The following is a 27,614-nucleotide window of genomic DNA, read 5'->3' on the forward strand; positions in this document are numbered from 1 at the left end:
CCGCCCCGCCCCGGCCGCCCCCCGCCGCCGCCCGCCCTCCTCCTCCCGCCGGGCGCCCCGCGGGGCTGGCGGGCTTCGGGGCTCCCGGAGGTGTCGGCTCGGCCGGGCGCGGAGAGAGACGGTGAGTTCTTGTCCCAGGGTTTGGGTTGAAGGCGCCGCTTCCCGATTCGACTGCGGCGCCTCTCGGTAAGGCCGGGGCTGCTCTTGCCGGGATTCAGAGCCAGGGGAGGGCAGGGAGCTGCCGGGCCGGCAGCAGGGCACCCCCCGGGCGCAGGGCACCTCCCGGGAGCAGGGCACCCCCCGGGCGCAGGGCACCTCCCGGGAGCAGGGCACCCCTCCGGAGCAGGGCATCCCCCCGGGAGCGGGGCACCCCCCCGGGAGCGGGGCACCCCTCCGGAGCAGGGCATCCCCCCGGGAGCGGGGCACCCCCCGGGAGCGGGGCATCCCCCGGGAGCAGGGTATCCCCCCGGGAGCAGGGTATCCCCCCGGAGCAGGGCATGCCCCCGGAGCAGGGCATCCCCCGGAGCAGGGCACCCAGCGTGCTGCCCCGGCAGCTTGCCTGCGCATCGTTTGCTAGGCAGGTTTCAGAGGCACTGACATGTTTAGGGAGGTGAAGGGCTCTGCTCTTCTAAAACAAAAAAAAAAAAGCTGTTAATCATCTCTCGGATGTGAAAGTAAAGTGGCATTGCTTTTTTTCTCCCCCCCCCCTCTCAAAACTGTGGGTTAAGGGACACAACTTCCATAGCCTTCCTGATGAAATCAGTTCAAGTGACCCTGTCTAGAGAAGTGTGCAGGTTTGTATGAATGACTGAGCTGAGCTGACAGAGGAGAAAGAATACTTCTCCATCCCTCTGCTGTCCGTACAGCCCCTTTGCACATAAAAAAGTTACAAGCAGGTTTGGTAGTTGCCTTTTTTCCTTTTTTTTTTTTCCTTTCCTTTTTTGAACCACCCACTTGCACTTAGAGGTTTGGGGTGGGGGACTTAACTAGCAAATCTGTGCGTGGAAAATCTTCTGTCCTCAGTCTTTCGTAAGCAGACGCCTGAGCGTTTCATACTATGGAGAGCCCCAGCTTCATAACTGGTTTCTGTTTTCCTTTCCTGGCAGTCTCCGTGTGTCATCTTCTCTTGTGAGCTGCTGGAGTGACTTCCCTGGTCAGGGTGCAACGGGCCGTAGCTTTTGTAGTCTTCCTCCAAATGTACTTCTTTCTCTCCAGGACAGCTCCAGAGCCCCAGGAAAAACAAACAACTCTATAACCTTTACACTTTGACAACTTCCCTTGTCTTCTCCCTCCTTGCTGTGTCCTGTGACACTTGTTTTTATTGAACTTACCTTAGGAGCAACGCGAGGTGTTTGTAACACACCCCACATGTTTCAGGTGGTGGCCAGCTGCTGCTGTTAACTCCGCTGGGTTATTGATTGCTGCCCTGGTCATAGTCTCCTTTCCAAGTAGGTGTAAACCAGGTCTCTCTCCTGTACTTTCTGTTCTCTGCCCATCTCTCAAGGGCTCTGACTCCTTAGTGGGATGGGACCCTTTCTGGGGCCTCTCTGTTTTATTTGTCCTGTTTGCTGCTTTAGATCAAATCTTATCGAAAACCACATTTTGTCTCTTTTGTCTCTAAACTGTCTGCTCTGGTTTATCTCTGTGATAAGGCTGTATTCAGTAAAGCAGCTGGGGGGAGACATAGGTGGGAGTTTGCTCTGCAGTGAGAAGGTGTGCGGTGGGCACAAGATTCTCAGGACTAAAACCAGCATGAAATTTGCTGCAGAAGCAAATTAGTCACACCTTAATGTGGATTCAGGAGACTGTGAGCAGCTTCAGCACTGGGGAACTCTAAGCGTCCTATCCTTTTTTTATTAATTTTCCCAAGTATTTGGGGATTGTTATCTCAAGTCCTTCTGCCTCAGCATGCATGTGAAGCGTGCCTCGTGGTAGCCTCCCATGCTGTGCTTGGAGCAGGTTCAAGTAACTCAGGCGGTGAGGATGGTGTCTCGGATGTGGTTTTGGAGAGGAGATAAGGACAGTTGAAAATCGTTCGACTGAAGGAGCTAGGGAAATGGAATGAGGGAAGGCAGACAGCTTGGGAACAGATGACAAGATGCTGCATGACATGTACTCCAAACGTGTGGAAATGAGCGTGTGTCTGATATATAGTATGGTCTCTCCAGTGCTGGAGGGAGTGCTGGACGCGGTCCTGGATGGGGATAAGGAGTCTGTGCATATCTATATGGTACATAGGTACGTGTGAATTATGATCTGTTTTTGTCCCTACAGTGGTAAGCAGCCTCTCCCCAAAGCCTGCAGGAGTTCAGGTCCTTCTTGTTAGCAGCCAGAGGAGGTTTTAGGCAATGTTTATGAGGTAGGTGAGTGAAACAGGAAGGGCAGGATGTGGCCATCTGTGGAGGTGGAAGAGGATGGGCAGCGCATTGCGAGATGGGGAGGGAAGTGGCAGTGTTACAAAAGAGGGTGTTGAGCAGTGCCTTGGCCTTGGGCCGAGGTGGAGCAGGACAGGCAGAGCTGGCCCGGGGTGTCTGTGGCAGCGGCAGTGGCTTGGGATTGTGGAACGGGCAGGTTTGAAGAAGCAGTGTCAGCACTTGAACTGAGGAGTAGATTTACTCCTGTCGTCTATAGAGTGTAATTGAATTGCAGTGACTGTAGCTGGTGTTGGTTAAAACGGCGGCTGCAGGAATGCCGGCTAGGAAGCATTTAACTGTAACAAGCCCCCCCAAGCCCCCCAGCCTGACCTTTAACCACCATCACATCGGTCTGTCTTTGCTTATCAACTTTATATCCCCGCAGCGGCTATTAGTATCGCTCCAGCCAGCACAGGCTGCTCTGTCTTCCCCCCATCGCTCGAGCCTGGGAACGTTGCATGTCCCGTAACCACTGTCTGCTTGCTGACCATTAGGCTTTGCAAAGACTACCAGTTTTATATGATAGCCTGTCAGATTGTGGAGAGGAAAATTTATTACTGTAGCACACTGGCAATCACTCTGGTTTGCTTGCGATGTGTGCGCAGATGCCCAGGATAGCCTGGGCTGCTGCAATGCTCCCACGCTGATCCAGAACTTGCAAGCTGAGTGCGTGGTTTGATGCTGTGTTAGTACTGAAATGAAAAGATCAGGGATGGGTGTCACATTTGTGCCTTTGGTCCAGAGCCAGAGGGCAATGAGCAGTGCCCTGTCTTGCAGCCTCCTTCAATATCTGTCAGTGCTTTACAATCTAGCTGGGAACGACTGTCCTCCATGCTCATCAGCATCAGGGGCTAATCAGTTCAGGAGGCACCAGGGCCTCCCATGCCCAGGGCTCTGAACGCCATCCAGAACTGCAAATGAGCTCCTGCAAATCGAACCTAGGAGTTGCACCAAGATCTCCCGCCTGGCAGGGGAGCGGGGAAGGCAAAACAAAACCCCAGGTTAACTGGCCAGGCACAAAATTGAAATCCTGCCCTGACAGCAGGCAGACAGACCTGTTTGGTATGAGCGTCTGTAGCAGGGCTTCTGGTTAGCCTGGCCATCGGAGCAATCAGCTCTGCCAACCTCAGCGCCGGGAGCTGGGCGCAGTGCGCAAAGAGAGAGTGGGAGGATCTGAATGTGCTTTCTGGAGTCAGCAGCTGCAGTGGTTATTCTGGCATTAATTTGACATATACCACATCTCATCTTCTGAACTCTCCCTGGGAAGTGGCCTGTGGTTCTGCTCCTCTATATTTGAAGGACCAAAGGCCTTTTGCCTTTGCAGCACATTAGCAAGTTGGCTTGCTTGAAAAGGAAGCTCCAGATGGGGCTGGGGTAGATACTACGATCAAGTAGATTGTTTCCATTCTGGGGCCTTTTTTGAGTGTAATTTGGGAGACGGGACTGCAAACTCACTTGCATCCTCTGCAGCCCCACATTCATTTTGCAAAGCGACTGTGATTGATCTGGCAGAATGGGATTTATTCACTAGTGGAGCTAGAGGGCAGGCGGGGAGGACAAAACCCCACAGCAGCCTCTGAAATGAATCACGGGCTCTGAAAAGATCCTCTGGGGTTAAGGCATAGCAATGAAAAGCTATTGTCTGGAGCCTGAACCGCGGCTAAAAGCGTTATTTATCCCGATTTGGATAGTGGTTGTAGGAGGGTGTGGTATTCCCAGGAACTGCAAAGCCAATGTGCTTAGTGGTGAATGTGAACTTTATTGGATTGCCTCACAGGTAGCTCGGGAAGCTTTATGGAGTATCTCAGTTGCAGAGTAGCAAGCCCAATACCTGATTTGCAAACAAAACTGCGTGGATTGCATGCAAAGCAGATTTCCTATGGGTACTTTTATTTTGATTGGAACATGGTCACCTTTGGCTCAGATTAGTTCGTGTCTTTTAGATGTGGGGCACTGCTGCCCCTTTTACCAGTGCTTTTGCAAGATAGAACAAGAACCTCACTGATTGGTACAGCTTGGCAATACTGCTTTTGTTTTCTATGGTAAGTGGCATATAACAGATTCTTGTGGTGGCTTTGGGCTCAGAGTGGAGCACAGGTTTAAAGGGAGGAATGGTGGGTACTGATGAGAATGGGATATGAAGCAGTGGTGGACAGACCGAGTTTCTGAGTTCAGCTTTGCTTTAGTAAGCACGTTCAGATACGTGCCCGGACCTTCTCCAGACAATCTGATCTCCTGGAGCCTACAGAATTGGGCTTGGAAAACCTCCCAGTTTCTGTCTCAGCCAACAGAAGGAGCCTTTCACATGGTCTCTCTGTTTTCTGTCTAGGATGTACAGGCTAGACTAGAAAGTGAGAAAATGAGAAGAAATGATAAGGATGCTTTCCATTCTCAAAGGCTGGGGCAGGATCAGAAATTCTGTGCTGGGGGGATGGAGTCAGCTGTCTTTCCTTTGCTTGCCTGTTGTATGATGAAACAACGAGAGTTTGTCAGGAAGGCCAAATCCAGCTCTGTTACAGAGATACCCTCTGATTCAACGCAGAGTTACGTTGCCTGAATTCCAGCATGCAAAATCACAGTTGCGTCTTTGCTGCGTTAATCATCCTGAAGAAAACAAGAACAAATTTGGCTGACATGGGCAAACCACTAAATTAACCGGAATTGCTGGAGATGAACCCGATCTGTTAGAGAGCAAAGTCTGCATCCAGGCATGCAGGAGTGCGGACAGAGCAGAGAGCATGCCTGGGAGATGATGCCGTGAAGGTCCTTCGCTGCCCACCTGGCAGCAGCCCAGGCTCCGCGCTCACCAAGTGCAGTGCTGCACTAAGTGCCAGGTGCTATTTTAATTCCTTTCATCTCAAGCACTCTTTACAGAAGGGCATTATTAGTATCGAGCATTTCAGGCAGCTCCAAGCTGTATGCCTGGTAGTCCACTGTGTTATGCAGGGACATGAAAATAATTTGAAAACATCTTTACATTTGTTCTTTCCCCTTTCTTGTTTTCTGCCTCCCTCCACCACCATCTTTTCCTTTTTCTGCTTTTGAAGCTCAGGCTGTGTCCGTGAGTATGTGAATGCCTGCATGTAATAGGTCCCTCTCTCAAATGTTTTGACGGTCTCCAATGCCAGGAAATTGCATCTCAAACGCAGCTATATCTGGGTTCTGTGTTTGACGGTGTGTTGACACACTGCTCTTTCTCTGAAGCAGATTTGCAAGGAGCTCTTTCCTGTGAAGACAACACAGTAGGTGACTTCAGGTTTCTAGTTTGTACAGTCAAAAGGGGGAAATTGGTTCTATACCAGTAATTTTGTCCTGGGATGGTGTTGCTGGCCTAAGCATCAGGTGATGGAGTCCATGGAGGCATTGGAAAGGTACAGATATTTGGGACGAGGGAGCAGGCACATTACTAACGGGTAGAGAATTTATCCCACCACCTCCAGGGAGGAGTTGAACTTTGGCTGAATTCAAGATGGTATTTCACCCCAAAGGGCTGATATTGTGAAATCAGACAGGAAAAAAAACCGAATCTTACACCTGCCTCTCTGCGAAAGCAGCCATTGCTGGCCGCTCGAGGTGAGTCTGCTCTGGTTTGGAAGGAGCAGCTATATAGGTCATAGTGTCATCCATACGTGGAGAGCCCGTGTTGCTGACTGAGTAGGAATGCCCACAGTTAGCATTTAAATGCTACTGAAAGCCCCGAGCACACACCAGCCATTGTGTAAATCACAGCTCTGGGAAGAAGTGGAGTCCTGCAGTGAGGAGGCTGCTGCTCTCCAGCCTCCTCTGCAGCGTGAGCAGCTTCTTCCAGGTCTTCTGAGCCGAGCCAGCAGGGAACCTTACTGCTTATTTATTTACTTATTTACAGCTTTAAGTAGTTCATGGTTGAGTGGGGCAAAAAGAAACGTGTTCTGCTTGCTGCTTCTCTGAAAGTCTGATTGGCAAACAGAAAGTGCCAGCTTCGGTTCATGGAATTTGAGTTCTTTGTTGGTGTTTAGCCAACCTTTGCAGTCTTGGGAGAACACTTATAAATCCTGTCATTTTGCCCTTCTAAGCAGAAATTATTCTTGATCCCCTGAAGTCTCACTGGGAAACATCTTACTCACTCTCAAATATTGTCCTCCTGAAAGGAAGAAGCATCTCAGCTGGCAATTCCAGATGCAATTGCAGATGGTAAATGAAATTGGAGATTTGTGGACAACCTGCTGGTTTAAGATGGAGGGAGGAAGCCCAAGGCTAGCTAAATACAGTCCATGTATCAATAGTCCTTCTGAGCTGTCCTCTCTTATGCATTTCTTTTGTGATTGGAGACCAGAGGCTGATATGGCTTTGAAGTACTGAATTTCTAAGTGTTGCTTGGGCTTTGCAAGAGGTAATAGAGGGATTCCTGAGGTTCTCCTAAATGACCCATGCCAGCTCCCTATAGCAGGGCTCCAACATGGTGACGCACCAGCCTGGGAAGGACAGCCTTCTCCTGGGGCATGGCTTGTAGGATGCAAAAGGTGCTCGGACAGGAGAACTGTGGCTGTGTTCTGGTGGGGAGTTTGGCCAGCTCCAGGGTTTTGGTTTTTCCCCTTGTTCTCTTTACCAGCTTTGTCCTGTCCAGAGAGACTGCTGGAGTGTTTTCTTCATGAGCTGAGATCCGAGGGGTCTTTTCTCCCTGAGCCAACTCCCACCCTCCTGTGGGGTTGCTGTCTGCCCTGTGTGGGTGAGTGGAAGGACTTCCAAAGCACCCTTATCCTGCTATGCTGGAAAAAAACCTGTCTTTCGTATACCTGCTGTACAAAGGCTGCAGACAGCCAAGGGAATACTATAGCCAGCAGACAGCACTGGATAGCTGTCAAAAAGCTGATGCCCCTCTGCCCTCATCCATATGGAGGAAGGGTTATCGTCTGCCTCTGCGTGCAGTAAGATCCTTCTAAAAGGCTGTGCAGTAGATATTTATTTTTTCAATAACTACCTTTCAAAGGAAAAAAATGAATGCAGCGTGGAGAAATCCAAGACCCAGTTTGTTCAGGTCATGCCTTCTGCTGTTGCGTTGACGCGTCTGCTCTGGTGATAGCTTCCTGCGCGATGGCAGATGCAGCTGGGAGCTCTGATAACCCCCTGAGCTCTCACAGAGCAGGTGGAAACTTGGCAGGAGCCACTGACAGGTTTCTTTGTGTAAAATGTTCCTCATTCTGTGTAGTTCTGGTTTTTCTCTTCAGCTCAGGAGCTGGGTAAGGAAAGCGAGGAATGTGTTAGGGGCCACATTGTGCTCTGCATGTATCTGCTTCTGAGAAGTGCCTATAAGAGCACATGTCATGGGTCCAGCCTGTTCATCGCTGCAGTTAAACGTTGCTTAAATTGAAGCATACATTTGTGTAAGTCATGAAAAGTGTAGAAGATCCTTTTAGTTACAAGCTGAGGTTTATAAGGCTTCTAGATTTTGGAAGAAACCCATCAGATGAGATAGCTGCTGCCTGCAGTTTCTGTTCATCTGATACGGGTGAGATGATGCCAAGTTCCCTGGCAGACTGAGAGATGTGGTGGGGGTGTGTTTGCGAGGGGAAGAATTAGTACCTGCCACTTTTCTCCTTGTGCCCAGCTATGGTAGGATTCAAGAAGCCCTCAAAACAAGCTGTTTGGAAGTTGCTGAAAACCACAAGCAAGCCTTGCTGGTGAGATGGCTGCACACGGGAGTTCAGAGTCTGCTTTAGTGTCAGTTTAATGGGCAGTCTAGCCCTGCTGATCTGTGACCGGTGACATCCAGTGTCATAACCCGGCTCCAGGAGAGGCCAAGTAGAGGGGCTGTGGCCTCTTTAGCTTTCAGGCTTGCAGCTATACTGGGGATCAGCTGGTGCCTGTAGTGGGACAAGGTGATATGGAGAGCAGTGCTAATGGGGACAGGACTGGAACCTGCCAATTTATTCCCTGGATGCTGTTCAATACCCTTTGGATAGAAATATTATTTGGTTACCCAGTGCCCTGGGCAAGATGTTTGATGTTAGAAGCCTGAGATTTTTTTTATATATATATATATGTGTGTGTGTGTGTGTGTGTGTGTACATATATGTGTCTGTATATATACATAAAGTGGCTCTGCTGCAGCTTTTATATAGACATTCTTCATTTCTGAATGACCTGCTCCTTCCATTCTGATCAGTGGCTTTTCTAACTTAGTGCAAGAAAAAATGATGCTGCTTTCCTGCAATCTTTTTGTTTGTTTCTGTAGCTGTCCTATAGGAATTGCTTAATTTTTTGTGCATAAGCAAATCAAAGGTTAATATTGAATAGCTGACCTGAGCTGTGAGCAAATAAAGCAGTAGCGATGGCAGGGTGGTTTCTGAGGTTATAGGAATAGGAACCTAAATCAATAGCTTTTAGCAGCCTCATAAATGTTTCATTTGTATTCCTTGCTTTGGTGTTACAGAGCTTTGACATGGGAATCCATATAAGCTCTTAAATTAGTGTTGTCCTTGCGGTGGGTGTAGATGTTGGAAACCATTTCCCTCAGATGCACCTCAAAGTGCTGCTCCGTAATGGTGTTTTCCTTCCTGTTTTGGAGCCTTGATTCCACGCAGCCTCTGATCATGTGCGAAATGAGCTTGGTGGCCTCAGTCCTCGGCTGCAGGGATTTTGGCGAGGAGCATGCACGTGTCCAATCCGAACACCCTCGGCAATGCTGCTGCCCAGCTTGGAGGCCAAGTAGGAGTTGTGGCTGCTGGGGCAAGCTGTTGTTTCTTCATGAAGAAGCACTGAGGGACCTATTCCCTGGACTGCAACACAGCCCTGAGGAATGAGCGAGGCCCTGGGAACACAAACCTCAGTAATTCATGGCAGGGGATGGGGAAGGAGGGACGTGCCCACACCCATTTGTTGAATTTGGAGTTTTCTGGAGGCGCTGGAGAAGTGGAGGGTAGGAAGCGTGTGAGCAGAGCGTGCGTCAGGCAGCTTATCTGGCCGTCTGCCTCCGCCTGAGGTCATCCACCTGTGGAGCGTGGGAGAGGGCTGTGTGGCTCCAGGTCTCTGCCAGGTCAGGGCTGCGACCCTGAGTGCTGGGCTGCGGTGACGGTGGTGAGCTCAGCCTCGCTGGAGAGGTCAGGGCTGATGTGTAGACCTTGTGCTTGCTGGTGAGAAAGACCCTTGAGACACCTCGGGCTGTGAAGAGCAAGTTAAAAAACCAACCAAACAACCAAAAGAGCCCAACCAAAACCCCTTCCCCAGCTGTATCTGTGTGGCTAATTACTGATTTCTAAACAAGAAGGTGGCTGTAGCGGGATGCTGTGGGATTTCAGCCCTGGTGTCTCCAGCCTGCAAAGCCAAACTGTGGTGTTTTGGGGAAGATGGTATAGAAGAGGGATAGAAAAATAGTGTTGGGGGGGAGAGAAGATGTAGCAGAGCCGGATAGTGTTTCTCAAGCAACCCCATTTTCCTGTGATTTAGGCCCACTCTCCCCAGGTTGTAGCCATTCCTCGTTCCTTCCCCTGCCTTGTGTCGGCAGGGAAGCTGGGCTGAAGGCGGCAGACCCTGATGCTCCTGTGCATCCCAGCAGGGTCCTCCCTGCCCTAAGTGCTGAAACACTCCTGGGACAGTTCAGCCCCTCCCTGAGCTCTGTGACTTGCTCCCATCTTTAGCCCATTTGGTGGGCTGCCTGCCTGCAAACTCCACTGGTAGCCAGGGAGAGCCTCTTTTACTGAAAAATCAATGTCATTTAGCGTAGTGCCCGCGATGGCTTTGCTGTGTCTGCTGTCATGCGGGCCTGTAGCAGAGGCATAACAGGCTGACCCTGTTTTTCTTTTTTTTTGGAGCTCATTTTTCAAACCTCAGGACAGTCATGCTACCAGCTTCAGTACTGACCTTCTGCTGTAAGAGGACTGTTTGCGTATCTGTCTGCTTTGGTTACATGGAGGACAAAATAGAGCTGGCTAAAATATTTTGTAGTAAATGAGTTGGATTTTATCATCTAAATAGTATTAACTTGATTGGTCCAAAGGGTTTTTCTTCTACAGGCGAGGATAGGTATCGGGTAGCACTTAAATGAAATAGTAGCTAATAAAAGCCTTGTGTTTGCTTCTGCCTGTCTGTTAAAAAGCATAATTTAGCTGTCTCTCTGGTCTTGTTCTCTGATGTGAATCTGTCCTGCAAAATGTTTAAGTCACATGAAGTGTCTGGTGAGTTTTAGCAACAAAAACTACAATGAAAGGTTTTGGTAAAATTTGTTCAAAACTTTTGGCTTGTGCTGGTAGCTAACTATTCCATAAATAAACCCCATAACAATTGCCTTTCCTCAGCCTGCAATAATCTTCATGAAAATCAGAAGCCAAACTTGATTTCTGCTGAGCCAAGAACAGACTGATGCCCTTTATCCTGGATAGACTGCTCTCTCAATGCTGTTTTCTAAGGAAAAATAACTTCTGCGGTTTGCCAATACCCTCTAGGGGCTGTTGAGACAATTTACCATCAAGTTTGGGTTTTGATTGCTTCACTTTGTTGCTCCATTGCTGAAACCAAAAAGCACAGAATTTCCCCCTTCACCCCGCTCTGCCTTCCCACCCTGCTCAGCCTAAGTTTTTGGAGGATGTGAGGGTGCAGGAGGCACAGGGCTGTGGAAGCCAGGGTGCAGGAGCACCCACAGAGCAGGAGCACTGGGGTGTCACCTGGTGCTTCACGTCTGAGGTCCGTTGACGGTGTATCAGGGTTGGATAGCAAATGCCTATGTTTTCCGTGCCTTATATCAGCAAGGAAAAGAGAATAATGGTTTTTCTGTTTGTTTCTCTGCAGACAGGAGCTCTGTCATCATGTCAGTCAGCGTCCACGAGAACCGTAAATCCCGGACTAGCACCGGCTCCATGAACATCTTGCTGTTTCACAAAGCTTCCCACCCGGACTGCGTCTTGTCCCATCTGAACACCCTGCGGAAGCACTGCATGTTCACCGATGTCACCCTTTGGGCAGGAAACAGGTCGTTCCCATGTCACCGGGCAGTGCTGGCTGCCTCCAGCAGATACTTTGAAGCCATGTTTAGCAATGGCCTCCGGGAGAGCCTGGATGATGAGGTGAACTTCCATGACAGCCTCCACCCAGAGGTGCTGGAGCTACTGCTGGACTTCGCTTATTCCTCTCGGATCATCATCAATGAGGAGAACGCTGAGTCCCTCCTGGAGGCTGGAGACATGCTGCAGTTCCATGACGTCCGAGACGCGGCGGCTGAGTTCCTGGAGAAGAACCTCTACCCTTCCAACTGCCTGGGCATGATGCTGCTCTCGGATGCTCATCAGTGCCGGCGGCTCTACGAGCTCTCCTGGAGGATGTGCCTGGTCAACTTTGAGACTGTTCACAAGAGTGAGGACTTCAACAACCTTTCCAAGGACACTCTGCTGGACCTCATCTCCAGTGATGAACTGGAAATTGAGGATGAAGAAAAGGTCTTTAAGGCTGTCATCCAGTGGGTGAAATACGATTTGGAAGAGCGGAAGGCTTATCTCCCAGAACTTCTGAGGAACGTTCGTCTGGCCTTACTTCCTTCTGAATGCCTCAAGGAAGCCTTGGCTTGTGAGGACTTGATCATGGTGGATGAAAGGAACAAGCTTGTCTTGGATGAAGCTATTCAGTGCAAGAAGAAGATCCTCCAGAATGATGGGGTGGTCACCAGTCCCTGTGCCAGGCCTCGCAAAGCTGGGCACACCTTGCTAATCCTTGGCGGACAGACCTTCATGTGTGATAAGATCTACCAAGTGGACCACAAAGCAAAGGAAATTATCCCCAAAGCAGACCTGCCGAGTCCACGGAAGGAGTTTAGTGCCTGTGCCATCGGCTGCAAAGTATATATCACTGGAGGCAGGGGCTCAGAGAACGGCGTCTCAAAAGACGTATGGGTGTATGACACTGTTCATGAGGAATGGTCAAAAGCTGCCCCGATGTTAATAGCTCGGTTTGGGCATGGCTCGGCTGAATTGGAGAACTGCCTGTATGTGGTTGGTGGACACACTGCAGTAGCTGGAGTCTTTCCTGCATCTCCTTCCGTTTCCTTGAAGCAAGTAGAGAAGTACGATCCCATGTCCAACAAATGGACAATGGTGGCTCCTTTGAGAGATGGAGTGAGCAACGCTGCAGTGGTGAGTGCCAGGCTCAAGCTTTTTGTCTTTGGTGGGACCAGCATTCACCGAGACATGGTGTCCAAAGTCCAGTGCTATGATCCAGCTGAGAATCGGTGGATGATCAAAGCTGAATGCCCACAGCCCTGGCGCTACACAGCAGCCGCTGTCCTGGGCAGCCAGATTTTCATCATGGGAGGAGACACCGAGTTCACAGCAGCATCTGCCTACCGCTTTGACTGTGAAACAGACCAGTGGACGCGCATTGGAGACATGACAGCCAAGCGCATGTCATGCCATGCTTTGGCTTCGGGGAATAAACTCTACGTGGTGGGGGGTTACTTTGGGACTCAGAGGTGCAAAACGCTGGACTGCTACGACCCTACGTCAGACACGTGGAACTGTATCACAACGGTGCCTTACTCGCTCATCCCCACAGCTTTTGTCAGCACCTGGAAGCACTTGCCATCATGATGAGGGTCAGGACTTGGGGGCTTGTATCCAGGAGGTCAATAAGGTAAGGGTCTCCTCCTCTTAAATTGAAACTTGCTGCCTTGCCCCAATTGCGTCTCCAGACACCATGCTAAGGCCATGGGTTCCAGGTTGCTCATGTCTTATGAGAAGGCTGCATTTAAAGGTGGGGTGCAGCGCCAGAAAAGAGTAATCAGCTCTGCCATGGTGTAAGTCTGGCTACCTCCCAGGTTTCTCTTGCTTCCAAATGGTCCCCTCAGTATCTGAAGAGAAATCTCCATGGGTGGTTGCAAGCAGGCCACAGATCCCCTGTCTCTGCTCTGAGCTAGCTGGATGTGCCTGCATCATCTCTCTGTGTGTGGGTGGGTATGGGAGAGCAGATGTGTCCACACCTGCTCTCATGGCTATCACCACAGAATACATCCTGTCCCCTGTGGTTGAGGGGGTTACCGTTTCTAAAAGCACTTGCATATGAGTCCTGGGAGATACTAGGGCAACAAGTGCTTTGGAAAAAGTCTCAGTAGTTTGATAGTTTTGCTGGGTATCTAGGTGATTTATTTGGAGCTGATGAATATGTAGGCAAGTGACCCTCAGGATGCTGGCGAATCCTGGATCTCTTTTTGTGTTCGGTATTTACATTTCAGTGGGTAGCAGAAGCTTAGAAGCCACGGTGCATTTGATGGTCCTGGTGTTTATTTAACATCCAGACGGTTGCTTGTTAAATCAGAACTTCTGAGACTTCTGTGTGAGACCTGAGTGGGAGGGAAGGGGTTTTGTAACCAGAAGAAGAATGTGTTTATCGATGTTTTGGGGTGTGTGAGAATAAGATAGTTGGTGGCAACTCATGATGTCCTGTCTCATTCTGGTGCTCTGGTCCTTGCTTGCTCTGAGAAGGTGCTATTGCAATGCCACTGGGACGGGGCTGCTGGTTCCTCCTTTCTCCTCCCCAGTGGGATGCTTTGTTGCCCTTCTGGTTACCAGCTTCTCTCCACAGAGCTTTGCTTGTCTTCACCAATCTGTGCCGAGATGCAGCTGGGCAAGCAAAGGTCAAAAACTCTTCTCACCTTGCATTATGAAAGCAGATATTGATATGGGCCACACTTGGATAGCAGCATCTTCCCAGGAAGTCCGTAACACCTCTGCTAGCTCAGTCTGCAGGTTTCACCGTGCTGGCAACACAGACAACCCTTCTTTGGTGGTTGGAGACTACCTCCCAGCTAGCTGAAGGAGCTGGGAAACCCTCACGTATGGGGGCAGGATTGACAAGCTTTATGGTTTTATTTGGAAGGTAGGGACTGTGGGGAGGGAAATTCTTCCATAGACTCATCAAAATCCACTTCACTTAATACAGGGAAGAAAGAATGCTGCCCAAACCTTCTAACACCCTCTCACTTCCCTGCTTCCCACTTGGTGTGGTCGGTGCGCCTGGGAATCGCCCAGCGGGTGAAATTACTGGCATCTCCCAGTGATCACCTCTTTTGATGCCAGCTGGGAACTGAGGAGGAGCTCCTGGCACCTCTGCTGGGCATTTGCCCAACGTGACCATCTGCTTTTCTCAGGTGGGGGAAAAAAAAAAGCATTCAGAGTATTATGCTGGCCTTTGATTTGTGAAACACCTGGTTTTAACACTGGTTGGACCACAGCGAGGGCAGGGCAAGAGTGGAAAGGGTTAAAATGAGATGTCTGAAAGCTTTCCCAGCACTGGAAGATAATGGCCTTTCCAAATTCTCCTCCTCAGGCGTTGCCTAGCATCTGTCACAGTGGCTCAGTAATCTAATTAACTGTTAAATATTGCAGCAAAGAGTGTGAGGACTCCATCATTTTCAGCTCAGGTCAATGGGGCCTCCCTTTAAGAGCCATCCTAGAGCTGAAAATTCATTTTCTCTGGTAGCAGATGCATCTGAATATTAAAGCTCAACACCAGCCACACTGCTGGGAATAGAAATAGGGAATATTTTGAGGTGGGAGTTGATTCTTCAGCCACCGAATAAAAAGCAGTCTCCAAAGACACAGAGACGTTATTTTCCTCTCCTGCCTTTGTCCCCTATAGTGGGTTGTTCAGACCTAATAAACAGCTTTGTGGGGGTTATATAGATATTTTTTTCCCCCTGTAATCTGGAGTCTGGCACAAGCACAAGAAAACTAGGAACTGTAATATGCCAACCTGCAAATAAAACTGGTGAAAAGTCACTGTGTGAGGGTTTCATGTGCTTTTTTGGCTTCAATTCCACTCTTCAGTTAAAAGAAGTGTTTAAAATATACGTGAGTTCTTGCCAGACAGAAAGTCTCTTCACTTCATTTTTCTAGAGACTATTTTTTTTACAAACCCCTCTAAGTTATTGTTATGGCCTCAGCCACTGTGACAGCTCCTTAAATAAAGCACCAAGACGGGTGAGCGAAGGCCAGATCCCAATGCGTAGTCCACGTCGCACCAGCCATGTCCCACACGCTTGCCTTGGCTGTCCTGGCTGCACCTGTGCCAAAACTGGGCTCAGAAACTGGGGTAACTGGCTATAGTGTCCTGCGACTACTATGTTGTCCTACAGTGGGTCTGGCTGAGGGATCTTCGGGCTTGCAGCTCCCACCCTGTGAGGTCTCTGCTGCAACACCCATTTTGGTCCCTGTGGGAATCCTTCTTCAAGAAGGGGCATCCAGAAGGCAGGTTGGACAGCATGTGCCCAGGTGCTGGTGTGCTTTGGGAATGCTAATCCTATGGGAACCCCCCTCAGTTGGAGAAGGCTCAGGAGGGACCATCCAAGGTGCCCTCAGAGCAGAGCAAGCTGGGTGGGTGGAGAAAGGCCTGGGCAATCACACAATAGGAAATAGTACTTTGTACTCATGAAAAAAACAACCTTCTCACCTATAAATTGGTGAGGTTGCATTCATACCACCCCTGAAACCCAAATAATATGTCCTTGAAAAAAGTTGATCATAAAACGCCAAGCCTGCTTTTCGTTTAAAGCATAAAACTGATCAGCTGGAAACGTTTCCTCGAGGGCATGGCCTTCACCCTTCCCAGCTGGAGCCGGGGCACCTTTCAGCAGAGGTCCCAGTGCCCCTGCCAAAGACACCGTGTGACATTAATTTAGTGCTTATTGCCAGCAGTTAATTCCAGGGATAAAACATGATTAGCAATATGAAACGTGAAAGCCTGGTCTCCTCCCACCCGTGGTGGTGGAGCCATGAGGAGGCGAATCGTTACAAAAGGGAGATAAAATACTGAGCATTTGGCTAATAAAGACTCTGTGTTTATAAACAGAAGCAAAGTCCAGCCAGGAGCTCAGGGGATGATGCTGTGTGGTCTGTTGCAGTCCTGTGCAGTGACAATTGATGGGGACAACTCTGTACCTCCCAGGAGGTGACTTTAGGCAGCACCGGGAACAGGTTCTCCAAGCTGCCTGTCTCCAAATTAAAAGTGGCTGCTCCAAACCATGTCTTGTGTGATGCTCTTGTTTTCATGGGGCAGAGTCACAGATGGGCTTGGGCCAGAGCGAGGAGCCTTCAGCTGGAGGTTAGGATGGTCACCAGGGAAGAGGGAGCTGCTCACAGGTTGCATGTTCCAGCCAGGGAGGATGAGATGGAGAGGGAAGATGCTGCATCCCTCTGTGCTGGCTCCTGAGCCACAACTGCTCCCCTGGGGTGGAGATGTCAGAGCTCCCATCTCAAAACAAGCAGGGACGTAGCAGCTAGGAGCCAGGGGTTCCCCTCCCGACGCCTTTCAGCTCCTGCAAGACCCTCCTCACCATCTGGGCTGTAAGAAGTGGAGACTGGTGGCCGGGCACTGCTCAGGCAGTTATTCCTGGGGCTCATCCGAAAGCTCAGAGCCCGTTTTGTGGTTCCCACCAGAGGCCTTTGGTGGGTTTGGCTCCTGTGAAGGCTGCAAGGTGGTACCAGCCATTGGGTGGGTGCTGAGCAGCTGAGGCTGCAGGTTTTGAGGCAGCTCTGGCACCTAAAAGCTGAACTTTGGCCCCAAAGCTCCTGCAAGGATTTAGGCAGTGTGCCAGGCCCAGAACTGTGTTCTGATACCACGATGGCATTAAACGTTGGATCTGTTCAGTGACTTTTCCTGGTTATTTAATTACAGCTTAGATAACAAGCCTTTTGCAAAGACGGTTTTACTGCTGCCTGGTTTGGCTTCCCTTGCACGTGGAGTCAGCTTTTACCTTGCAAGAAGCTGCAGGGTTTTGTTGCGGTGCATCACTCCTGGCCCCGTCCAAAGAGCCCTGCTCGCAGCCAGACATCTTCGCGTGCTAAAGCCCCGGGTGCCTGCAAACAGCAGCCTAAAAAATCCTCAGGATAATCCCCCAGCTCCTGAACACCACAGCTCACATCCATTCTGCTGGGTTGGTTGGTTGTTTGCAACCTGTTACAGCCTCGCTAGTATTGCCAGAACAAAGTCACAGCTGGTTTCTCTCCGTGGCTCCTGGGGAAACCCATTTGCATGTGCATAATGGCGAGGCCGGATAAACAGGGACTGCAGATTTTTTGCCGCTGCTGCTCTTTCTGAGCGGCTGGTTGTCTCTGAAGCCAGTTTATCAGGCAGTGTTGGAAGGGAGTGGCTGGCCTGGGGAGGAAAAAGTCGATCAAAATCAGGCTTTTCCTAACCCTGGGCAGATGGAAACGTGTAGTCTGAGCTCGGCCCCAGCCTGGGTTAATCAAGCCCTTGGAGACATCAGTCATATGGATGATTTTGGAGGAACCGGTGGAAAAAAGAGAAAAAAGGGTCTTTTTGTTTTGTCTGTTCCAGTTCTTAGGCCCTCCTCCCTGCTCTAAAAGAAAAAAGCTGAAACTCCATTTCCCTCAACTTTTCATTCCCTTGTCATGCCCACAGACGTTTCCTGGCTGGCTCTGCCCGGCCCCCCCCATGCTCTGAGCCCTCCCCAGCTGAACGCCCACTCTCTCCCCTCTCCTGCGAAAGCAAAGCACACCCCAAACCCCAAACAAACCAGCTGCTTTCCACCTCCACCCGTCTCTGGGATTCGGGGTGGGGGTTACCCCAATAGCAACCACTTTTTGGGTGCACCGTGCTGGCTGTGCCCTCCCCTGCACGGGCCGAGCCAAGCATCACGCCTGCTCATGCGCTTTCTCTTTCCCTCCCCAGGTGCCAGAGTCACGTCCATGTCCCCTGTCTCACTGCCGGAGCCCACACAGCGACCGAGTCCCCTCCCGTCCTCCCGCACAGGACTCTGAGGAGCCTTTCGCATCCCTTCCCGGCACCAGGAGCAGGTGGCACAGCCGGCACCGTGCCACGGGGAGCACGAAGGGCCACCCAGCCCCACCACTGGCCACCACGCAGGGATGGCGAGGAGCCGGGAGCGCTGGCTGCCAGGCTGGGGCTGGGTGTGGGGGTGCGGGGATGGCTCGTGGGTGCCGGTGGCCCAACAGGCCCGGGGAGATGGCGGGTGTGCACCAGGCCGCATCCCTCGGCGAGCACGGCGTGGGGGGGCCGTTAGGTGCTTTTTGTTACTTGGTTGGGGGGGTTAAGAGATATTAATATTTTTTTTTAAAGGCAGTGAGCTTGCCATTGGCAATGGCTGCTGTTTGGGTGACTTGGAAGTGTTTTTTTAAAGGCATAAAGGGGATGGGGCAGCCCAGCAGAGAGCACCTGGCTCTCCCCAGCCTCTGGCCGCTCTGCGGAGGCAGTGGCTGCCGAAACATTAAAGTGTGGGAGCTCGGGGCGGCTGCCAACAGCACCGGGTACCGTGGCGAAACAGGGCAGGTGCCTTTTGTTTTGCACTTTGGGCCTTTTTTTCCCCTTTCCTCGCCGCAGCCGGTTGCGATTTGGTGAGAGGCCAGGCAGCTCCCCGCGCGCAGCTGCTGGGAAGAGCTCGGCGGCTCTGTTAGCGTGCCAAGGCACCGGCACCGCTGCCGAGATATGCACCAGATAAACCCCACCGCCTGCTCAGAGCCGGCCTTCTGCGATTCCCCGCCACGCTCACCGAGCAGCGCGTGGGTGAGGGCATAATTAGCAAACGAGCAGGAGCAGAGGTGCAGCGGGGCAAAGCTCGCGCGTCTAGCAAGGCCTCGGAGGGAAAACGAGCGAATTAGGGGAGCATCGCAGGGCTGGCAGGGCAGGCTGGGGAGGGATCCCCTCCTTCCCGCTGTGCCACGCATCCGGGCTTCACCTGGGAGAGGTGTGAGCATTTTTGGCTGCGTGTTGCTCACCAGCGGTTGGGCTGTAGCTGCCCCAGGTTATCCATGCATGCTGGCTGCCGACTGTATTCGGGTTTATCCATGCAAGAGCCGTCAGCCTGAGTCGCTCCTCATTCACGAGGAGGAAGGCACATGGATTTTGGCTGTCTATACAGGAATGAAGCGCCTGGCCGGCCTCTTGCAGGGCTGGCCTCCGCCAAAGGCTGGTGCTGCACTGCCCCAGTATCCCGCTTCCCTCCGCAGCAGATCTGGTCCTGCAGATGCTCTGGCCTTGCCTTTCGCCCCTGGATTAGGTTAAGCTGTAGCCTGGCCAGCTGAATGATGCAATGCGATGAAAAGCCTTGACATGGCTTCAAACAACAAAGGTCTTTTTGGAGCAGCGGGTGCCTGTTGCTGCCGGGAAGAGCACACTTTGTGCACAGCCGGTCTGCGATGCTCTGAATGACGTTTATTTACATTGTCTAGGGTTTGTTGTTTTTTGTTTGTTTTTTTTCTTCCTGCAGCTGCCTGCAAACTTTAATAAAAATGATGATCTGGGAAACCGTTTGTGTGTTTTTCACAGGAGGCTTCATTCTTAAGCAAGTTGGATTTAGGTCTAATAACAGGGCTGAGGAATAATAACAGGGTTCGCACTTGGTGGGGCGGTTCACAAACAACCAGCCCAGCTGTAATTATTATTGCTTCAGCACTTGGGAAACTGAGGCACAATGTCAAGTGTCTTGTCCAAGGTTAGTGGTAGATCTGGGAATGAAGTCCAAGGCTTCTCACGTCCCGAGGCCATCAGTCTCCTTCTCCATGGCTGCGTCCACTCAGCTTGACCGTGCCATGATTTCAGGAGAACTTGCGTGTCTGTAACGCTAATATCTGCCAAATAGGTCGAGGGGGCCCAACCCAGACACAGCCGTACTCCTGCAGAGAAAGCCAGTAATTTCTAAGGAATACTAGAAGAATTTATACTTCTGTTTTCGTTATTTGCCTTCTCTTGGCTGCTGCAGCTCCCAAGAAAGGGGCCCACTGACAGGCGAGATGGGCTTTCCAGCTGGGGCTCCTCTTCACGCTACTCCTCCGTGCACGTCTCTCCCTATCCCAGAGGAGCAGGGATCTGATCCAGCACTGCTCTGGGCTCTCCCCCACTATGAGACCAGCAGCCCCAGCTTTGCCCAGGACTGGGAGCACAAGAGCATCACTCAGAGCAGCTGATAGGAACCAGGCAAAACACGACAACCTTGCAAATTCATATTTGCCTTCCTTACTGGCAGGGGCCGGTGGGCTTAGAAAGCAAAACTTCCTACAGGTGTTTTGTGTGGTCTCAAAGGGTTTGGAGCCTGAATTCCTGAGCTGTACAGGAGACGGGATGTGTCTCCTTGCCCACGGGAGCTGGGTGGGCAGCGGCATTAGCTGACGTGAGCTGGGCAGATATTGAGTGTAAGGCTCCATAGAAATAGCTCATTAAATAGCTTTTTGGGAAACCAATTCAGGGTAGAAATTACTGTTTGATGAGCAGGAGAGGGGAAAAAGAGAGGGAGTGTGTGAATGAAATCCCTTTCAGTTTTGTTGATTCAGGTTTTATATGGGACTCTGGGACTTTAAATACCAGCTCGGGAGGCTTTGCGACTGGCCAGCTTTGACATGAGCCATGCAAAGACCTGCTCTTTTGTATTTATTCTGGAGCTTGCCTGAAAGACAATTCAAAAGCAATCACCAGCTGCTGTGACAGCAGCGACCTGTTGCTATGGAATTAAATGCGATGCAAAATACAAAGGTTTCTTGGTTAGCAGCAACGAAGTAAAAGGGGAGTGGGAGATGGAAACGGATGTAACGCTCAGAATAAAGCTACAGCCCGAGCAGGGCTGCGTTTTAGCTGGAGGTACAGGGGGAGAAATGGAAACGTGATTTGGTTTGCTTTTTTAAAGGAGCTTTTTTGCCACCTCAGCAGGTCAAGCTCAGCTTTGTCTGGGAGCAAGCGCTTGGGAAAGATACTCGTCTGGTGGCATTACAGAGGTTGCGTGTTCCCAGGCTCCTGGGAAATGTGCCCACATGCTACAGCCAGCCCTTGCTGTAGGGTGTTGGGAGCTCAGACATCTTCCCCAGGAGATGGAGAGGAGCCCGGCAAGGAGATCCCCCAGAGGTGCAGGGTCTTGCAAGGATCCGGCCCTTGCTCAGATCCAGGCATGGCAGCAAACTGCTGCCAGCAGACCCAGGCCATCAAAGGGTGGCTTGTCCCACACCTCCTGCCTTGTTTTGCAGGGGCCCAGACCCACAGGAGAGCTTGGACAGGACACAACTTCTTTCAGTCCATCCTCTGGGCCAGTCTGGAGCTTGCCCATGGGCTCTCTCCACCACGGTTCCCCAGCTCTGTAAAGAAGTGCTCCTCGCCCTCCAAAAAGCATTTGGGAGGAGAAGGCAGAGAGAGATGGTCGGAGATGGGACTGGGCAGACAGTGGGACCAGACCTCCACCAGACCCAGGTCTCAGGAACTCCATCCCCAGGGACTGACCATGCTAAACCTCCCCAGATGCAAAAGGCTGTTACTCCTGTGTCTTATTTAAATGAAACTCATAGCGTCTTGTTGGTTTTTAAACATGCATTTTCCCAGCCTGACCCCAGCTGCCCTTGAACTAATACTGTTGTGTGGTGAAGCCCTACAGGGAATTCTCAGCTGAGCTCGCTCTCCCTTTGTCACAAGAGTCAATTAAAAGCAGTGTAGCTGGTGATTTAATACCTCCGGTGTCTGAGGAAGCCCCACATCCGTCTAGAGGCTGGCTCTGGCACTTTAGACACATAATTGGAGTGGAGAAGTGTTTTTTTCCAGCCATCCAACATGCTTTCCAATTCATCCATGGCTATACAGAGCATGGAAGCCTCGTGTCCTTGGCTTGTCACATTCTCCTGCATGGTAATTAATGCCCCAGCATTGCACATCCTCCCTGCAATATGTCCCATGTCAAATTGTTTTCCCATTCCCCACGCACCCTCTCCCTTGGGATAAACTCATCATGGTTTAGTCTCTGTAGAGGGTCCAGGCTCACAAACTGACACCCTGGGAAACGCTGCTCACAAATGAAGTTAAGCTTCCAAGAGCAGGAGAAACCATTGCCCCCAGCTCATCACAACCAACTGGAAATTTAAACAGGGCCAAATCCCTCTTGCTCCAGTGCAGAGCAGGAGCCCGGTGCCCTTTGAGTACAGGCAGCAGCACGGTGGTGGTGGGGGGGCCAAGATGGGAGCCTGCGGCAGGGATTCCTGCTAGGAGTGAATAGCAGAGGCTGAGCTCATTTTTTTTTTCTTTCTCCTTACAAGCTCTCTTTTCTTTCCATTTCACCACCTCCTTATTTAACATCATAGACTGTTGTGCAAAACCATCAGCCCTGTTTGCAGCAGTGTGACCTACTTTACCGCGTCGTCCTGACTCCCTCACTGAAATCGCTAGCTCGGAGCCCACCCAAGCCATTCAGCGTTTCTCAGATGAATAACAAATCCAATTAGGTGGAAGAAAGCCTGGCTTTCACACTGACAGCGCCCGGACATCTCACTTCCCTCTCCATGCTGCACCACTGACAGCTGTGTCTCACAGACATCGTGCACAAGGACCCCTCTGTATTTTTGTGCCTCCCCCCCCGCAAATGAAGATGGTGGAAGGGTTCAAGAGGACTGATCCGGGTAATCCAACGTATCCTTTCTTTCCTCCTGACATCCCTCTGGGACCATGGAGCTGAGGAATCAAATAAGTTGTGTATTTTTCAGTTCTGGCTCTCCTGGGAAGCCCTTCCTTCCCAGCTGAGGCTGGAGGAATGATCCAGGACCATACCACGATGGCACAACTTGTGCCATTAAAAAGCTGCTGGCACTTCAGCCACAACTTGATTTAATCACCAACAGAAAGCCCCATCTCTCAGTCCCGGCATCACAGCTAACCTTGATGCTCCCGTTAATCTCTTTTCCCACCCCAGCAGGGACCCTTCTCCCTACACCCACCAGCAGCCAGTCCCCAGGACGCTGGCTCCGTGCTCCATCGTGGGGGATAGCCGTGCATTAAAAGGCATGAGTAGAAACAAAACAAGGAGAAAAAAAAGCTTAATGGCCACCAGAAAAAGCTCTTTTGGTTCCTAACTTCCCTGGCTGGGTAGGACAGACAGACGTCCCCTGCCCTGACGCGAGCCCAGCAGCACCGGGGCCCGCAGCGTGTTGGCGCTTGGCTCTCTGTGAGGTGCAGGGAGGCGGGTAACACCCATCACTCCATTTCTGGGTCACTGTCTGGAGGAATTACACATGCCCACGCAAACAGGGGCTGCCGCCCTCCCACGGCTGCTTCTCTGCACCCAGCCGAGCGCCCGCTGCCTCCCCGCTCCCTCCTCTGCCCATGCTGCCACCCCACCGGGCTTCCAGCTGCTCTGGGGCTTCCCACAGGGCTCTGCTAATGACTCACTGCTCCTGCTCGGCTCTAATTAGGCTCCTGTCTAATTAGGCTCACTGGAAAGATGCGGCCGGTGAGACGCAGCTCTTTGGTGAAAGGAAAAGGGAAAGAAAGAGCGTCTGGAGACGCCGAGAGCTGAAGGGAGAGACGCCAGGCTGCGGCAAGAGGTCAGGGGGCGTCGGGAACGGCCTGCTGAACTACATCTGTGCAAGGGACGGGATCATAAAGAAAGGAGGGAGCAAAGGGACTTAAACAAGCCCCCCGGGACCCTCCCAGGGCTCAGCCCTGCCCCATCAGGGAGTAGGAAACAAACCTCGGCCCCGTCCTGCTGGGGACCGCCTGCCTGGGGTGCCAGGGTGTCCTCCAGCCATGAGCGAAGGGTGCTGTTTACAGCACTTCTGCCTGGGGAGAGGATGCTCAAGTGCCATGCAGGACTAGCAGTACGGGGACAGCTGTGATCGCTTTTACAGGTAAAAGAAAAGGACAGTGCAGAAACTCCAGCCATCGCGGCCCTCTGTGCCGGCTCCTCGCTGTGCTGTGAGCAAGCTCCGCTTCGGCTCTGTACTTTCGGCATCCTCTTCTGCCTAGACAGATGCCTGCAGGCACTGGGAACATGACGTACGTCCACCTCCCCAGGCGAGAGGAATGACCTAGATACTGGCTACAGCTTTTCTGCTGGGCCTCTTCTTGCAGGGGACGTGGAAACACATAAAGTACATCACATCATGGGTGCAAACATCCCTCCTTCTCTCCCCATCCCTGCGATGAGATGAAGCATCTCTAGTTCTCTCAGCCAAATGAGATAAACACCCCCATGTCTAGGATTTGCCAAAGACACCGAGCTGTTTTAGCGGGTTACAGAAACTCGATGCCATGAGACAGCACACGCAGCCACCAGACTGCCATTTATCTCCGCTTATGGAGCTGAGGTGGCCGAGATAATGGCTGTGACACTTCCTCTTCTTGTAAAAAGATGAAAAGCCTTGTGCATGTGGGGAAAAAAAAACCCCAAGGAGCTGAATATCGTTACGGCCATATGCCCTTCAGCTAAATGCAAATCTTCTAAGAGAAGGAAAATAAAGAGTCCAATAGGTGCAGACTGGAATCCAGATGGTAAAAGCAATGCAAACATTGGATTACAGGTAGGGTTACGTCTATTCATTCAGCCTCGGTGCAACAAAGTCAACAGCAGAAATACCAAAGGTGTGGAATTAAATTGGGCAGAAATCTCAGACTTAAATCAAATTTATTTAGAGGAAAAATGACTTTACAAGAGGTTGATGATTATAACTAAAAAGGAAGATAAATAAAAGCTTGTTACAAAACCTAATGGTTTCTGGCAAGTTACAGAAAAACTGAAGAATTTTACAGTCAACCTGCTCACTTTTTACATAATTACAAATTAACATACAGCAATTAGGTTTTACCCTCTTTTTTAAAAATTCTTTTTTTTTAACTTTAATTTTTTTTCAACTTTTTTTTTTTTAATCAGTTCAACATGAAAATGCAAAGCATTTTTATTTATTTTTTTTTTAAGAAACAAACCAAAAGCAGAGGTATATCAGGTTATTACAATACACCTCCTCAACGCTCTGGGAATTACTCAAGTGCATTCCATATTAGTACAAAATAAACACCAGGCTAAACTTTAACCATAGGCGAACTGAACTGGACATAGATTTCTCTGTTTTTTGAGTCAGTGTTTAATATCGATAAAGAAAATAGTAAAATACTTTAGAGCATGGAAAGGATGGATACCTATAGACAGCTTAAATACATACGAAGCGTATAGCTGTATGCAAAGCAGTGAATGTTATCCTGTTCCCCCCTCCCCCCCAAGCAACGGAAGCTGAATATATTTGGGCAAAGCATCAGTGTCAGTGAAATGCTTGTGGAAAGAAAGGGCACGGAGCCCTGAAAACGCAGGTGGGAAGGGAGCTAGGGTTACGCTTCCCATCGCTCAAGAGCACGAGGTGTACGAGATCAAGCCAGTTCAGCTCACCTATCTTTAAAACTTAGCTGTGTCACCGGATCAGAATCATCGATTGCTGCCCCTTCTGACAAATGAAGCAAGAGTTATGAGCAGCAGGGGAGGTTTTTTATTTTAAAAGGGTGCCTTAAATTAATGTTAAATTCCCAAACCTGGCCAGCAGGCAGAGTAATTTCCAGAGTTCTGGTTAACAAGGAATGTTTTATGGGATTTTAGCATACTCTCCTGTGCCCCCTGCCCAGTCCTCCCTTGCCCCGTGCCACAGATATCCTAGACAGCTTCCTTGGGATTTGGCACCTGATGAAGCTCTTCTGACTCGGTGGCATTTGGAAGGACTGGATTTGGATGTTTCAGCAAGAGCTTTGAGATATCCTAGTGCCTCAAGGAAGGTGCAAAGATGATCAGACTCTATGGTTGCTCTTGCCTTTGAAAGGCAGTACAGATCCGCACAAGCCAATGACATTACTGTGCTTCTCAGCAGTGGTCAAACTTCAAGAGTGAAAAGAAGAGTCCGCCCTCAGCAGTGATGGGAGCTCCTGCCCCAGCGATGGCACCTGGGAGGTCTCCCAATAGCCTGACGGTAAATAACTTAGTGCATGGAAAGGGCCTCACTTCACTTATTTGGTTGTATCACCCCCCACCTCCTTTGCTCTGGGTTTCTCCAAGGAAAAGGAGGTGGAGGGCAAACCACTGGTGGGATGGCTTCCCTACCGGCAGCAGTACCCGCTGTGAGGAAGGTGATGGTGACACCGGTGTGGGCTCTCGTGGGGGATATACCTGAGCCATCTGGTTCCAGAGTTCCTCTGGTCCTGCCACTCACCCTTTCTGCAGTGGGACTGTAGTCAGATTCACACCCACTTTGGTCTAAAAATAATAGAAAAAGATGGGCCCTTCTTCCCCTCCCAGGTTAAAGCCAAACCAAACCAGGAATATGCCTGCTTGCAGCTGGGATCTTGCTGGGGATGCAGAGGGGGGAACAACGGCAAAGCTGAATGTCCCCACGTAACCAAAATGAAAAGGGACAAGACCAGTTCCTTTTAAAGTGCTTTATGGCATCAAACTGACATCAAGTTACATGTTGAGATGATGACTTCACTTAAAAGAAGCTACGGCCAACTCCACACAACTCCATTGAGTCTCACACCACTTGCTACAGCTACTTTCTGTCACTGGGGAATTCTGGCACTCCCAGCTAATACTGACCACTTTTGTACTTCATCTGAGCCTGCGCTCCCTCTTCCCCGGTCACCGAAAGCCCTTCTGTTGCGCAGTGATGAAGACCAGGCTGAGAAAAGCCGAAGGAAAGAAAGTCTGATTTTTCCCCTCCATGAAACACTAGCAAAAAAAGCTCCGAGAGCCCTTGCAGGGTCCTCTTCTCCCTCCAACAATATGGGCTTTGCACAGACGTTTGTGAACCTGCTCTGTGTTCCAGGAACCTAATGCAAAACGGGGTGGTTTGGGTGCTCCAAAATGGGATCAAGGGACCGGCTCTGGGAATCAGACACAGCATCAGGCTGGGCTGAAGAAATAACAACCTTTTAACAACTGCAGGATGGATGCCAGCTAAAAAGATTCTATGATTCTATGCCAGGTGTGGAACTGGAGCAAATGCAATTTTAAGGCCAGGAAGAGGAAAGGCTTTGGGGGTGTAAAGCTGGGACCGTACTCTAGCAGACAACCCTAGGCAACCTGCAGGCATCAGAGTGGGAATCCGACTCGGGGAACCTATGCCAAGCCTTTCCAAAGAAAACCTGAGAGGGGGAAAAAATAAAAAGCTAAAGACATAAAAACAAGCCCTCACCTTCCTACAGGTGAAATATGGAGGAAGCAGTGTGGGAGTAAAAGCTTCATTCCAAAAAAGTGAATCATGCAGTAACATACATCCTCCAGGGACGAAAGTCTGTCCACCAGAATTTAAGACCCAAACAGCTCTGACACGCAGTATTTCTAGTCAGTATATTTCTGATTCATGCTCATGGTTTCTTTGACAAGGAAACGTGGGGACCATAGGATGTCACTTAGCAAATACTATTTTCACTTACGGTGCTGAATGCTCTTTTTGATTTGCTCAGGTCAGAAAAGATGGTCAAGCCAGTCAA

General features: G+C 50.5%; 1 protein-coding gene across 1 annotated transcript; it reads left to right on the forward strand.

The window, feature by feature from the left end:
- Positions 1 to 42: 42 nt before the first annotated feature.
- On the forward strand, positions 43 to 19,652 carry KLHL25 (kelch like family member 25). The gene is made up of 3 exons (XM_068410233.1): positions 43 to 121; positions 11,175 to 13,004; positions 18,060 to 19,652. The coding sequence occupies exon 2, from the start codon at positions 11,192 to 11,194 to the stop codon at positions 12,959 to 12,961; it is 1,770 nt and encodes a 589-aa protein (XP_068266334.1). The 5' UTR covers positions 43 to 121; positions 11,175 to 11,191; the 3' UTR covers positions 12,962 to 13,004; positions 18,060 to 19,652.
- Positions 19,653 to 27,614: the final 7,962 nt, after the last annotated feature.

Source organism: Nyctibius grandis, chromosome 11 (genome assembly GCF_013368605.1).
Source record: "Nyctibius grandis isolate bNycGra1 chromosome 11, bNycGra1.pri, whole genome shotgun sequence".
In the NCBI taxonomy this organism is placed as follows: domain Eukaryota; kingdom Metazoa; phylum Chordata; class Aves; order Nyctibiiformes; family Nyctibiidae; genus Nyctibius; species Nyctibius grandis.

Bases quoted from the DNA above. Each gene is read 5' to 3' on its own strand.
- KLHL25 (XM_068410233.1), top strand. From the start codon at position 11,192: ATGTCAGTCAGCGTCCACGAGAACCGTAAATCCCGGACTAGCACCGGC.